Raw genomic sequence first — 14,612 nt, forward strand, 5'->3', positions numbered from 1 at the left:
AAGGGGCCAACAAGTGCTAAACACCTCTGGGAACTCCTTCAAGACTGTTGGAAAACCATTTCAGGTGACTACCTCTTGAAGCTCATGGAGAGAATGCCAAGAGTGTGCAAAGCAGTAATCAGAGCAAAGGGTGGCTATTTTGAAGAAACTAGAATATAAAACATGTTTTCAGTTATTTCACCTTTTTTGTTAAGTACATAACTCCACATGTGTTCATTCATAGTTTTGATGCCTTCAGTGAGAATCTACAATGTAAATAGTCATGAAAATAAAGAAAACGCATTGAATGAGAAGGTGTGTCCAAACTTTTGGCCTGTACTGTATATATATATATATATATATATGCATAATGAAAAATAACCAGCCTGGAACTCTGAGATGATAAATGACTGTTTAATTTGTTTGGAAAATTTGTACAAGAAAGATGCTTTTCAATTTTGGTAAGAATGCATTTTAAATGTGCACCTGACTGAAATGTTCCTTTAATTTGTCTGTCTTGTGCAGGATGCAGGTTTAAGTTGCATCTTTCAAACAACCTCATTCTTCACACAAAACGAAGGGAACGTTTGATCACAGTCGTAATTGCTCCAACCCTCTGTAAAGATAGAAAGAGAGGAATTTGCATACTGTAGTTACAAAATCTTAACATGTTGTCATGTTCTATACAAAAGTATACAAGGTTTTTTTTTTTTTTTTGCAAAAGTTACGCAGAAATGGCTCAGGTCATACTGCATTGGTTGAAAAGTATATGCATAATTCATAGATCTACTTCATGGTGGTGAAAATTGACTGAGAGCATATGTTTTGGTTGGTTCAAGAAACCATTAAGTATATAAGTGTGTTTCTTACCATTGTTCAGCGTTGAAAGGCATGGGTTGGAACTGTCTGTTGACATCTCAGTAAAAAATCCTGGATAAAACCAGGAGCCATCGAGCCACATCCATTGGTCCTGGAGTGATACGTATTACTATTATTAATGACAAGGCATGATGGATTTATCTTATTTCTAAGTGTGTTCGTGACACTATCACTAGAATATTTGTATTTTTTCACATTTGTTTTTGACTATGGAAAAATAAGATGATTCAGCTAAAAATCAGTGCAGTTGGGTGTTATGCTTGATACTACCAACAAATGGCACCAAAGTAAGGACTTCTACAATTCTAAACATGTTGGGTGCTGATTAAATCATTTTCATATATTAGGTGAAATAATGATGCTTTTTTGTCTTTTTGCTGAGAGTTAGATAAAAAGACTGATGCCCATCTCATGTCTGTGCCTCCATTACAGGGCTTGCACCAGGAGGCAATAAGCAATGCGGAGAACACAACCAAATGTTTCCAGGGGACAGCATAAAGTGATGCATAAGATAAGATTCTGTATTTTTATATTCTGTGTTTTGGTTTCTGTTTGAAGTAGTACTGACCAATCACGTTTGAACAGCAGGTAAGCAGTCCACGTGGAGAGGTGGAACGCATTGGCTGAAATGCAGTCTCAGCTTTTGTGTAACAAGGGGTTCTATATAAGCTAAAAAATGTATCTGCGTTCATATGCAGATATGTCGGTGCACAGTGGAGGAAGTCTTGGCTTGGATATCCTCTAGCTACACTAGATCAGCCTGAAATATTGATCCTCACCCCAGAGACTATTATATACTGTATATATATATATATCGTCATCAGACCAATAGCCGATGGGCCCAAGGTTGCTGCTCAATGGGCTGCCTGACCCCATATGTCAGGTCAAAGCCTAATCCCAACCATCCTTGCACATGCATTAAACAAATCAGGTTCCCTGTACAGATCAGGCAGCAACACTGCCAATTCAAAGGAATTGACTAAATACACACAATGAATTGGAAAACAGGTATGTTAGCTGGTTACTTTCAGAACTCATAATAGGGGACAGGGGAAAGTTAAACTAAAGGTAGGTTTTGAACAATGTAACATTGCTGGCTTTGTCTGTCTGTTAAAGTGATGTTTTGGGGGGTTTTTTTTACACAGGCATACTGTAGTTGCCTGTTTCGCACATGATCTGTAATGGCTGTATTCAGACATGAAAGGACCTTTAAAGAAAGATGATCACAATGATCCCACGATAAACGTACACCTAGTGAGTATTTTTGTTATAAAACTAAACTAAGAACTAAAACTACCGTAGGTGGAAAAAAAGATATTAGTTAGGTAAAATAAAAATTAAAAAACAGACTTAAGAGAAAACAAAAAACTGACTGAAACAATATTATGTACTTATAAAACTACAAAAAATTACAGGCAATGCTTTTAGCTTAAGTTTTAATCAATTTTGTCATATTTGTCAACAAAACAAGCACGAGGAGGCACTGGTACATGTTTATGAGTACTGGGATGTCTGCGTGACTGTGAGTCAATTGCCTTCACAGTGTTGTGTTTATATTGTAATACCTATTCTGAAATGTTTAAGTCTTGCCCCTGACGAATACTCCCCATAATATAATTAAAATCTAAAACTAATACTGAAGCTAATAGCAACTAAACAACAACTAAACATTTTTAACATTAAACTGAAACGAGGAGACACACTCTGGAAACGAACTGAAACTACAACGAACTTCTAACAAACATTAAAAACGAAGTAAATATAAAAAGAAATGAAAAATACAAAAATATAATAATCCTGCAATGTATAAGAGTGGAGGTACTGCTGGAAAGTTGAATAGTAGTAATGATATAAAGGAGAAGAGTATGTTCTATTCTCTTGCAGGCTGCAGGGTTTGGCTAGTTTGCCCTGCTTAGTGAGGTAATGTTGCCTTTTTCTTTTAGGGCATAGCATGCAAGGTCACAGATTTCTCACAGAAAACACTTGTTGGTCTGATGTAAAGATTTATTGAATTTTCTCTGGAAAAGGGCAAAAAACTACCAATGTTAAGAAATACACTCCAACTGATAGTATAATAATGTGACTCTTTACATAATTCATTCACTTAAAGGAGGGGATTTAGTATATTGAAACATTATGGATTGAATTATTAAAGGCACATAAGTGCTTCCCTTCTGTACAATGTTTCAGCAATGTTACAGTAATGTTAGCAGCAAAAGCCAATAAAAACACCAAACTGAGGAATAAAATGACAATAAACTCTTTATACTCTATAAACTGTTTTTACAGAGTATATTAAAGATATAACATGTTTCCATATTAAAATGTCTAAAAAAAAAAACACACAAAAAACTACATATAACAAAAATACAAACGCAGCACTTTTGTTTTGCCTCCTAATTCGCACAGGCTTAAATTAAAGCTCTAAGACATTTTCTATGCACATAAGAGACTTATTTTTCCCAACTTTTGATTGAAATTCTAAAAATCTGGACCCAGGCAAATAGACTTCATTTAAAAAATTTTAAATCTGTGTTAGTGAGCACTTCTCCTTATCCAAGATAATCCATCCACCTGACAGGTGTGGCATACCAAGATGCTGATTAAACAGCATCATTACTACACAGGTGTGCCTTAGGATGGTCACAGTAAGAGGCCACTCTATAATGTGCAGTTTGATCGCACAACACAATGACACAGATGTCATCCTGAGAGAGTGTGCCATTGGCATGCTGACTGCATGTCAACTGAATTTCATTTCACTACCATAAGCCATCTACAGTGTTGTTTCTTTTAATTTAGAAGTACATCCAACCGTCCTCACAACTGCAGACCACATGTGACCACACCAGCCCAATACCACTACATCAGTGTCTTCACCTGCAAGAACATCTGAGACCAGCCACCCGCACAGCTGATGCAACAATTGGTTTGCACAGCCGCAGAATTTCTGCGCCAACTGTCAGAAACTGTCTCAAGGAAGCTTATCTGCATGCTCATCATCCTCACCAGGGTCTTGTGTAAAGTTATTTTAAGCTTAGATTATTTATTACGACAGACAACAGGACTAGGCTACCCAACAAAGGAATTCGCCAAATAACATTAGCTACAGGGGCAGTATGGGTAGCCAGCTCATCTACCATGATCCCACACTACTTCACGTCATTAAAAGTCCTTCAGTTACTGTTTTGATTGAAACACCCCTAGCAGCAGAATTACATTCTGTGTGTTTAAACTCTGTAAATCAACAGCACAACACAAAAAAATGTATAATGTGCTTAGTTATCTCACCTCAAGGTAGAATCCACCTAGCCAGGATGGATTACCAGAAGTCTGCTGATAGAGGAAGGAGTACTCCTGAGGGCTGTGGACGGAAACCAGGCTGGCTTGGACACCAGCACAGTAAGCCTGGTGGAGAGAAAGAAGACAGAGAAGGATGAAGCATGGAAAGAGCAGGAGATGGAGACAAAGGAGGGAAACAAATGCCAAGGAAGAGGTAGTAACAATTATAGAGGGATAGAGGTTACAAATAGAATACAAAATAGACAAAAATGAATGAAGGAGAGTGAGAGATGCAAGAGGATAAGGAAAGAAAGTCTTTGTGGGAGGAAAACAGTGATACAGTGAGATAGTAAATTCAGTTTGACTGTGTGAGGTGTGTCTGTTGTTAGACTTAGAGATCCCTTCTCCAAATGTGTGATGACTTTAAACCTTCAATAATGAAATTTTTTAAACACTTAGGAGCAAAGGAAGCAAAAGGGGCTACAAATCCTGATCAGCTCATTTGAGGTGGATGAATATTAAAATTAAAGTAACACAATGGAGGATTGCGCTTTTTACCTCACGGGGTCCCCCTACAGACGAAAAACAGTATTGTCTGTTACAACTGTCGCAAAAATCTTTCTGGGCGTGCATTTGTTGACAAGCCAGCAATACCAGTGAACTTCCTGAAGCTGGCCGTGTAATGCGCGATCATCATGTCTTCAGAACAGGTAATGTAGCCTTATAGCATTTTGTACATACATGATTAGGCCAATTGCTTTATTTATTTATTCATTTTAGAAACTCAGAAATGAGTTGCTCTCTGCATGTCAGGGCTGACCTCCTCACAGCACGTGCGCACACACAAACACACAAACTCAACAGAGTGAAGTCAGACAACAGCAGAGAGGCCGCGGTGCACATGAAGGGAATATAACTTAAACATTACTCTAGTTGACAACAGTTTTGCTTGTTACTGTGAGTAAGTGCGATAAAACCTCTGCCAGCCAAGCCAATACTTTATCAATACATGTGATCAGCATGTAAAAAGCTATATTTCAATCTGCTCTGTCCGCAGTCTCTCATTCACCGCTATTATGATTTACGATCACGGTCGACACAAGCACATTGCGCTCGCGGTGCTAACAGCAAAGTGTTAAAGACAAACTAAAATGAAAGCTGTCTGTATGTAGGCTAACACTTTATCTTAAAATGTACCTGAGGCAGCCGACCTGCACACAATGAGTCTCCTCAGTAGAGGGTAACAGCCGTAACAGCGCCAGGTCACCATTGGTTGGGCATCCCTCCTCCTCTTTCATCTCTCGCCAGCGTGTGAAAGTCGGGCCAATATTAATCTTTGTTCGAGCTCTTGTTTTATCGCTCTCCCGTTTTTTTTTTCTTTGTCTCCTCAGACAACACCTTCACCTTCTTCCTTTTCTTTGTCGCTTCAGCCATGACAACCACGTCTAACTTTGGTTACCTTAGTTCGGTTACACTACTCTAAAGAGAGGAGGGGGATATGACGTATGCCGTAAAGCAGCCAAATTTTGTAGTCTTTTTTGTGTCCGGGTTCCTACCCAAAACTGCATAGTGCCAGTGCAAGTGAAACAGACGCTCTCAAGCAATGACAGAGGTGTCATCCAACCTATTGTGAGTTGATGTACCATCACAAGGATCTTGGATATATATTTTGAGGGCTCAAAAACTCCATTGTGTTGCTTTAAAGCTGAATGTCAGCACTTAAAATACAGCAAGGACTATGAGGGTTAAGTACAAAGTGTCAGATTCCACTTTTCAAAAGTGGCTTAAGTAATCCAGAATACCATGAATTGAGTCACCTAAAATCTTCCCTCATCTGTGGTGATCATCTGTGGTGTTCCCCAGGGATCAATTCTTGGTCCTCTGTTTCCTATTTACATGTTTCCTCTGGGTCAGAAAATTTGTAGATAAACTATTAACTTTCACAGTTATGTGGATGATACTGAATTTTATGTTCCAAGAAAGAAATTTCAAGAGACTAGACCATATCACTCCCTTGTAACACTACACTGGCTACCTGTTAGGTGTACAATTGATTTTCAACTTAAATTACTTTTAAAGTCCTACATGGCTTTGCTCCTACATACATTATAGATTTACTTACACCCTAAGAGCCTAGGTAGGACCTTCTTAACTGTTCCCACAGCCTGCCTCATTACAAAAGGAAACTGGACATTTTTCCTTAGAGGCCCCACAGCTGTGTAACTCCCTCATGAGTAACTTAGGCTAGCAAACTCAGGTTCTTCTTTTAATTTACTCCTAAAAACATACTTTTACAGGTAGGCTTTTCTTTAGTCAATCTGTTGTTTGTCTACTTTCTATCCCTCTTTTATCAATTTTATCATTTTTTTATTACACACCCTGTTTTATCTGTTCATAGCCTAGCCTAATATTTTATTTATGTTATTGCTATTTTTATCCTTGACCGTGTAAACTATTTTAACTTGTTCTGTAAAGCAGTTTGCAACTGTCCTTTGAAAAGTGCTATACGAATAAAGTTTATAATTATTTTCCAGTTATCTCAGTTCTTTAAAAAGAACAGAATGCTTGTGGTTACACTTGTAAAGTGTTTGTGATTATCCAGCTAAGGAAGCCTGTACCTTTGCAGGTTTAGGCCTAAGAATTTGTTACTCTGACAACAGTTCTACATAAAGTAAAGCCTTAAGCCTTCTGTGAAAAACTGAAAAGTCCAGGTCTGTATCATATCAAAAATGTAATCACGGTACAATAACTTCGGACTAAAAAGCCAAAACAACAAAACATGTCACTGTCCTACTTGTCATTGTGAATATCACAACAGCAAATAATGAGAAAATGTCCTTGCTCATGAGGTTGATTAAATTTGTATTTCTCTAACCTGTGACTGCATGTATATCTCTTTAAAAATAGATAATATAGACACACTGTAATGGCAGTTAAAATTGTATATTTACATCAGCGTCAGGCCAGGTCAGACTATTATAGTTGTAGTAGTAACAGCGGCCCTGGAACTCTGTCCAACCTTGAGGACACACCATGTCTGATGCTGTGAATGCCAAACAAAAAGAAAATTATTCATCTCATGTAATTTACAACAATCCTGTGGGTTCACATCCATATCATGACCTTTTCAGAAAATATACTGTCTTTCTTTTGCTTTTCTACTGCTGGTTACTACTTCCAGGTACATATGTTACACAGCAGTAACACAAAAATGTTCTCAAAGCAGAGAGAACTCGCATACTTCATTCATCGTTTGTGAATGAGAAAAATTCTCCATTAAAGCCAAAGACCAAAGACATGAAGTGATCACTTCTGTTGATCAGACACATATGAGTGGAGTGTCAAACCAAACACTTTCAGGCTGTTCTGATAACTACATAATTTTTAGAGCCTTCAATCATGTCAGTGCCATGATTCAGATAAAATGCCAAAAGAGATGGCAAAGTCCTTGTCAGAGTAATGACAAACAATGTGATCATAAAAAGCAATGTAGCATTAAGGATCATTTTAGCCTTTGTCTCATTTTGAACAGATATTTACGTTGTAACGTCATCATGAACCACCCTTAAATATTTTTCTGTGATGCAAAGAAATAAACTGACTTACGGACATTGGAGTTCTTCACACAGATGGAGGAGAGGCTACTATCGTAGCACTGAGAATTGCTCCATCCCGCTGTGGAAAGAGAAGATTAGAAAAATGCCATGAGAATAATGGAGCAGAGCGTTACAACTGTGCACATAAAAAACGCCTGCACTCACACAAGTGTCGCAAAACTTTGATTATTCAGTTTGAAAATGAAGTCTATTTGCCTGGGTCCAGACTTTAGAATCTGCCCACTTCACTGAGTTGGAGTTGGCTGCTTTGTCTGACATCATGACATGAAACAGCAGGTTCTTGGTTGAAATAAAAAAGCGACCAATGAGTGCCGCAGGGGCACAAATGATTTGCCTATCAGCGCCATGGATGGGACTAACGCCATTGTCAAGCAGTGCGCCAGAACCACTGAGTAGCAACAAGTATGTTGGCATGGCTGTGTGAACTTAAAATGATGATTAAGACAGGTCTCTAGTGATTGGTTAAGGAAAATCAAATCCCCCTCCCCAACAGAAATTGGTTAGAGTGGACACAATATCAGACTGAAGATGGAAATGGAGTGTAAGTTAACAATTTTGTCTGATATCAGGAAAGTAGTCCATGTATGTTTTGTGCTAAATCATTTTTAGAGAGTCACTATTTTTTTCTGCTTTCTACTGGCCATGGGTCATCAGGCAACTCACTGCTCTTGTCTGTAAAATCCACTTATACACACCTATATTAGGGGTCCCTGGACCTTCATGAGTGTGTTTTCTTACCATAAGTGTTGAGCACTAGGCAGGGGTTGCTGCTGTCTGGGGCTTCGCTGCTCCAGCTGTTATTGTAGAACCAGGAGCCATCAATCCACAACCACTGTTCCTGGAGGGAAATGATGAGTTCATCACCAGTGCTCTGTTGTACAGTGGTAGCTAATTTAAAATAACAATCAAAAATATGAAGGAACAAAAATCAAATAGTAACAACTTTCTGGTGTTAAAGTTCCAGTGTGTAGGATTTAGGGGGGTGTATTGGCAGAAATGGAGTATATGATATATCATCAATCATTAATCAATCATCATTTATTTGTCACATGGAAATTATACATAGTACAACTCCAGTGAAATGTGAACCCATCAGTTCCTTTAAGTTGTGTACTATTTTTCATTGTAACTTTCATTGTTGGCTGATGCTTCAAAATTGTCCCTGTTTCTGGATGGTTCTGGTAATCCATGGTTCCTGGCTGTGTAACGGTTAACTGCCCACAGATCCCAACCACAATATGACAGACAAGGGGACGCTTCTTCCTGAATACAGCAGTGTCACACCACAGTCATGTCTGCATGGTGAAATCTTATAGCAGTTATCCACATCTAGACTGGGAGCACCTCACATTCCCACCAACACACCAATCCTTTTGCACCGTGAAGCACACTTCTTCTCTCCCTCTCTAACCAGAGTCCTCTGCTCCATTGGATCAGCAATAGAAAAGGAGCCGCCTGGTTGAATGACACTGTGCAGGATTTAGCCAACTTTCAGTGGATCAAAGGATATTACACTTCCTGATAAACGCCTGTACAATGGCAAGCAGGATGCTAGATCAGCTGGTGCCCATTTGTCTTCATCTTTCCTTGATGTTTACTGATGTTTACATTTGAAAACATCTACCTGGCTAGCCAGCTAGCTAAAAGTCAGCAGAAAGAGTTCACAGTCCATGAGTGCATTTCCTTATCCTGATGATGACCTGCAGCCAGGCGCCACTATTGCCCAACACCAACCACAGAAAGCACCATGAAGGCTTGCAAAACAGACATAAAAGCTTGAATTTAGTACAATTTCAGCAGAGCTGACAGAGAGGCAGCTGGAAGAGTCCATGCCTCTGTCAATTTATAAGTATGTTTTCTAAAGTGTATAATCATCTGAAAATAAGAATTGTTGTGTTTTTGTTACCTTACAATGAGCCATTTATATCCACATGAGGAGCAGGATGCAAATTTGTGTTTCACAGGATAACAAAGGCCTGCCATACTCTGCTTTACTCCACCTCTGAGTGGCTCACACTGTCATTTTTACAGTAATACTAACCAATCTCACCCCTCTTGTCTAAGCCTAACCAATCCAACCAAGGTAGGCTATGAGTAGCCAGTCAGAGAAAGAGTAGGGGAAGTCATGCCTATCCTAGGAAACACAAATGCACAAGCAGGTCCTCGTCCACGGAGTCTGCCGTGTTAACTGCCATGTTTCTACAGTAGTCCAGAACAAACAAACACTGGCTCCAGATAGGGCCATTCACATTTTTGCATTGGCGACTCTTGTTAGTAGCCCCTCTGTGACAAGAGCTTTGGAAAAAACATCAATTTTTTTTTTTAACTCGAAACTGCTTTATTCAGTGTTTTTACCGGTTTAAATCACCTGGTCCCTTTGTTTCAGAGAGGAGGAGACCTCTGCAGATAATTCAGCCCCAGTAAAAACCCTCTTTATGCCTGGATTGGAAATTATCAGAGAAAAAGGTGAGCACATAATAGAAGGTGCTGGGCTATAACAGCCCGCCTGTAATGTGCCAAACAGGATAGGAGAACCCATGATTTGTAATGTAAAACTGAGACCTCTGCGGATAAATCTCACGGTAAAACTCTCCTAAACAATGAACACCAAAGAAATCCTACCTCCCAACCAGTACTACAAATGCACATAGGAAAAGGTTCTGCTGGTTGCTATTTGCAATCCTCACCACTCCACGCCACTAAATCCTACACGCAATTCCTTTAAGCCTCTCTTTGTTTCAAAACATCCTCACTTATCAAATGTCATTACCTCAGTCTGGAAAACACATCTCAAAACATGACGTTATTCTACACATTCCTTTGACCATTCAGGTTCCTCTCTTGTCTCTAATGCCTTTGTTTCTTTGTGGTGCCGCAGATCACTACCACCATTAGTCTGTGGGCCAGGCCAGAATTTGCTACGACCTAATATGGCAAAACGTCTTTGGTACCAGTTTGTTTGTAGGGTCCATATAAGAAACGTGACAACTGTTTTAAATGCACAGCTTTACTTATTTGTTGTCATCATTGTTTTTGACATTGTAACACTACAGTATCTGCACAGCAGGTTTGTGTGCAGTGTATTATCTTATTATACCAATACCTGCAAAAATTAACTCTCATACAAAATGACACATGTAAGACTATAAGATATAAAAGAATCTGGACAGGTTCTATGAATTCGTCCATTCTTGGCTATTATAGAATCATGACATGCTCCCATCAACGGTTGGTGTCATTAAAGGTTGACAATTTTGACTAAGCTTATCATGTTGAAATATCATCTACAGATACAGACTTTTTTTTAAATATCAAACTAGAATTTGCCACTATGGGTAGTAACAATTCTGGCCTACAAAACTAATAATTTTACATTATAAACATTATTATGATATGTTTCGTACCGGTAGATAGAAACCACCAAGCCAGGCCTCCTGATTTCCATTATTGTTGGTGAGTTGTTGGAGGAAACCATACTCCTGAGCACTGTGGACAGAGACCAGCATGGACTCAAGTATGGCACAGTTGGACTGGTGGAGGGGAAGAGGACAGAGGGATAAAAAGAGACACATTAAAGTCTTCCTGAAGTGCACACTGTCCTGCTTTATTAAGACACAGCATTTCCTGCATAGAAATTAAATGGTAAATGTAAGGGTACAACAGGCTATACACCTCTATAAAATTTAACAATCATGATCACATCATGCTGCTGAACACAGCCACATGTCTACCTGTATTGTTATTTAACAGAGGAGCTAATTGTTGTTTGACAGTGCATATTGCTCCACTTAGAGACTGCAGCCTGCTGCCTTCAGATGGTTGTAAAGGAAGTCTCCCAATTGAACAAAAGGCTAACATTGTAATGCAAAATACATAGTATTTGTCATAGAAGAAATGAATGCAGGGAATCAAACAAAGAGATCATTAACCTTGCGTTTTCTATCGCGAGTGTGTTTGGTGCTGTAGTGTCACTGAGTGTTTACCAGAGCCTGAGGCCAGGTCATCATCTCACTCTCAAAGTAGTAGCAACGTCCCTGGAACACCGTCCATCCCTCAGGACACATAATCTGGCTCAGTGTGTGAGAAGCCCCTGTAGTGGTGAATTCGGTAGTTTGTGTTGTTGGATATGGAGAAGTGAAACAACAAGGAGTTGATGTAATTGTAGTGAATGGTGTAGTTGATGTAGTGGTCCATTCGACAGTGGTAACAGGGCCATAAAGCCCCGTCACTGTATGTGTGGGTGGGTATGTAGTAGTGGTCCATTCGACAGTGGTAGTAGTGTCATAAAGCCCCGTCACTGTATGTGTGGGTGGGTATGTAGTAGTGGTGGTCCATTCGACAGTGGTAGATTCGTTCTGGGTTACTGGGACTGGAGATGTAGCAGTGACAGCCTCTACAGTGAGAGGCACTGTGAAGGAAAAAAAAAAAAAGCGTGTATTAATTTTAAAAAGACTATAATGTAAATCCCTCACACAAGATGTTTACATTCACATCAGCCACATATCAACATGTCTTTTGCCAATGTAAATGATATTAGCACAAAGCTAACATTAAGCAAACCTGAGGGAATAAAAGAAGTTTAGATTTCACAATGTACAAGTACAACAAGACAAGACATTAAGTTGGGACAACTGAGTTGCTGGATATTCATAATTTCATCAATGCAAAGTGGGGCTGGGGTGGTGAGGGGTAATTTCTGATAGTGATCTGATACTGACTGATCTGATATGAATAGGATCTCCTCAGTTACCTAAACTGACTCATCCACAGTGTTTTGTGGTTTACTACTTGATTTCATTTTCTTTGTGCATTAGATATGACAAGAGATAATTTGCTCATGCGCTCTTATGAAGGTGAGGCCATGTGACATCGTCGTCCATCAAATTTCTAGATACATGTCTAGAGGCTTAAATTGTACTGATCGCAGCTTGAGTACAGATCTTAAATCACTGCAGTGAGGTCACAACAAAAAAAAAATCAGCAAAACCACATCAGAATCAGTTTTCAGTCTGTTGAATGAAGGGCAAAACCAAACTAGAATTACTGCCTTACAGTTGTATGCCTCCAGGAACCAGCCAAGTTGCACTTACAGTTGATATCCATGTCTGTGAAAACATGGATGCTTCACACGCATCTTCTCCCAGCAGCACAGAAGATCTATACAATCAGCACAGTGTCAAGTTGGGTACCCAAGATTAGAGTTACCACTTTAATATTTGACTAAATGTCTCTCCTTCTGTTCCTGAGATATGACGCTGAGTAATGGCCAGAAAGACGTTTCTACAAGACACTGTGTTGTCACAGTGAAGTTGACCTTTGACCTTTTGGATATAAAATATTATCACTTCATTATTTAATCCAATCAGACATTTGTGTGAAATTTTGTAATAATTAGCCAATGAATTCTTGAGCTATTGCCAAAAAGCATGTTTTCTGTGGTCACATTGACTGTGACCTTTGACCTTCAACCATCAAATTCTATCACTTCACTGTTGAGTCCAAGCAAATGTTTGTGTCAAATTTGAAGAAATTCCCTGAGAGCCTTCTCAAGATATTGTGTTCACAAGAATGGGACAGATGGACGGACAACCCGGAAACATAATGCTTCGGATCACGACTATCGCTGGCGACACAAAAATCGGACTCACTTGTATATTATGTTTATATCAGTAAAAGAAATCAATAACTTGATGAATTGATATATATTAAAAAATTAAATAGAAATAAAACTTTAACCTAATCTTCTGTGGTAGCATTTTTTTGTTATCATCTTTTGGCTTTTCACTCTGATGTTTACAAGCTGCTTAGGTTTTGTAGTTTCGTAGGCGATGTTAACGTCTGTATGACAATGAGCCTATAAATGTTTATCTTAGATTGAGCAGTTTACATTTTTAAGGGTAGTCGCGGAACTTTCTTGTACAGAACGTCTTCCACCAACACAATACTGCATTGCACGTGGTCAGTAAGTCATTTGAGGGGTGGTTGCTATGGTTCCACCAAGAAGGGTGACCATCCTCAGTTCAGGACACCATTACTTCACTATATCTTCAGATAGCAAATAGTGGTTTGCTGTTTTATTAATGCTGTGAACACTGCAAAAACACACTTAAGAGCACCCTCTGCTGAACCACAAATCAAACTACTCAGGCTTTAAATATTCCATCAGGTCAAGAAGGGTCATTAGAGTTCAAATATTTTCACATTGAAACAAAAACCTAAATTTGGAATAAACAGTCCTGCTGCAGAGTTGGTTGAAAAGTATGTGTATTCATTACTACAGACTACATCTTTTACAGTACACACAGTGATTTGATGCATGTCAGTATAATAAATATTGATCAGTGCAGGTTTGAAATTACTGAACTGTAAATACTGCTGTGTGGAGATGTGAATTTGCAGGGGAAAATAAACCCTAATGTTCATTCAAATTCAAATGTTCTTGATAAGAATACTTTTGCCTCAGAATGCACTAGTTTACAGACCGAACTGTGTCAAACAAAGCAAGGGAAGTTTATGTGATGGGCAAATGTGAATTATTATTAGTTACCTGACGCAGCCCTGACAGAGATGACAACACCAAGAAGAACACAGAGGACAAGAGATGACTTCATGGTGGTGAAAGACGTGTTCCTGCCCGTGAAGAAAAATGTAATTACTCAGCAGTTAAAATTCACCTTTACTCTTATTATGATTATGATTTGGTGAAGGAGGCAGCAAAAAAGCTTACCTGGTTCTGGTGAATGAGAAGTGGTCTTCAACACTGAGATCCCAAACACTTCTGGGCTTTATAGCCCCGCATCACGTCAATGCATTTCAGTCTGACCTTTACTAAGCATGCGATAAACTAATCAGCAG

General features: G+C 39.0%; 1 protein-coding gene across 1 annotated transcript; it reads right to left on the bottom strand.

The window, feature by feature from the left end:
- Nucleotides 1-379: 379 nt before the first annotated feature.
- Nucleotides 380-14,547, bottom strand: LOC125886239 (C-type mannose receptor 2-like). Its single transcript, XM_049572272.1, has 10 exons — nucleotides 14,485-14,547; nucleotides 14,305-14,387; nucleotides 11,741-12,165; nucleotides 11,162-11,287; nucleotides 8,496-8,595; nucleotides 7,747-7,815; nucleotides 7,092-7,183; nucleotides 4,150-4,266; nucleotides 850-949; nucleotides 380-595 (listed from the first exon to the last, which is right to left on the bottom strand). Exons 2-10 carry the CDS (start codon nucleotides 14,366-14,368, stop codon nucleotides 528-530), a joined length of 1,161 nt encoding a protein of 386 aa, XP_049428229.1. The 5' UTR covers nucleotides 14,369-14,387; nucleotides 14,485-14,547; the 3' UTR covers nucleotides 380-527.
- Between the last annotated feature and the right edge of the window lie 65 nt (nucleotides 14,548-14,612).

Source organism: Epinephelus fuscoguttatus, linkage group LG3 (genome assembly GCF_011397635.1).
Source record: "Epinephelus fuscoguttatus linkage group LG3, E.fuscoguttatus.final_Chr_v1".
Taxonomy (NCBI): domain Eukaryota; kingdom Metazoa; phylum Chordata; class Actinopteri; order Perciformes; family Serranidae; genus Epinephelus; species Epinephelus fuscoguttatus.

Excerpts from the sequence above, each read along its gene's own strand:
- LOC125886239 (XM_049572272.1), bottom strand. The coding sequence starts at position 14,368 with ATGAAGTCATCTCTTGTCCTCTGTGTTCTTCTTGGTGTTGTCATCTCT. Across the intron at positions 12,166-14,304 it reads CTCTGTCAGGGCTGCGTCAG|TGCCTCTCACTGTAGAGGCT; the intron begins GTAACTAATAAT and ends TTTCCTTCACAG. Across the intron at positions 4,267-7,091 it reads TGACCTGGCCTGACGCTGAT|GCTTACTGTGCTGGTGTCCA; the intron begins GTAAATATACAA and ends TCTCTCCACCAG.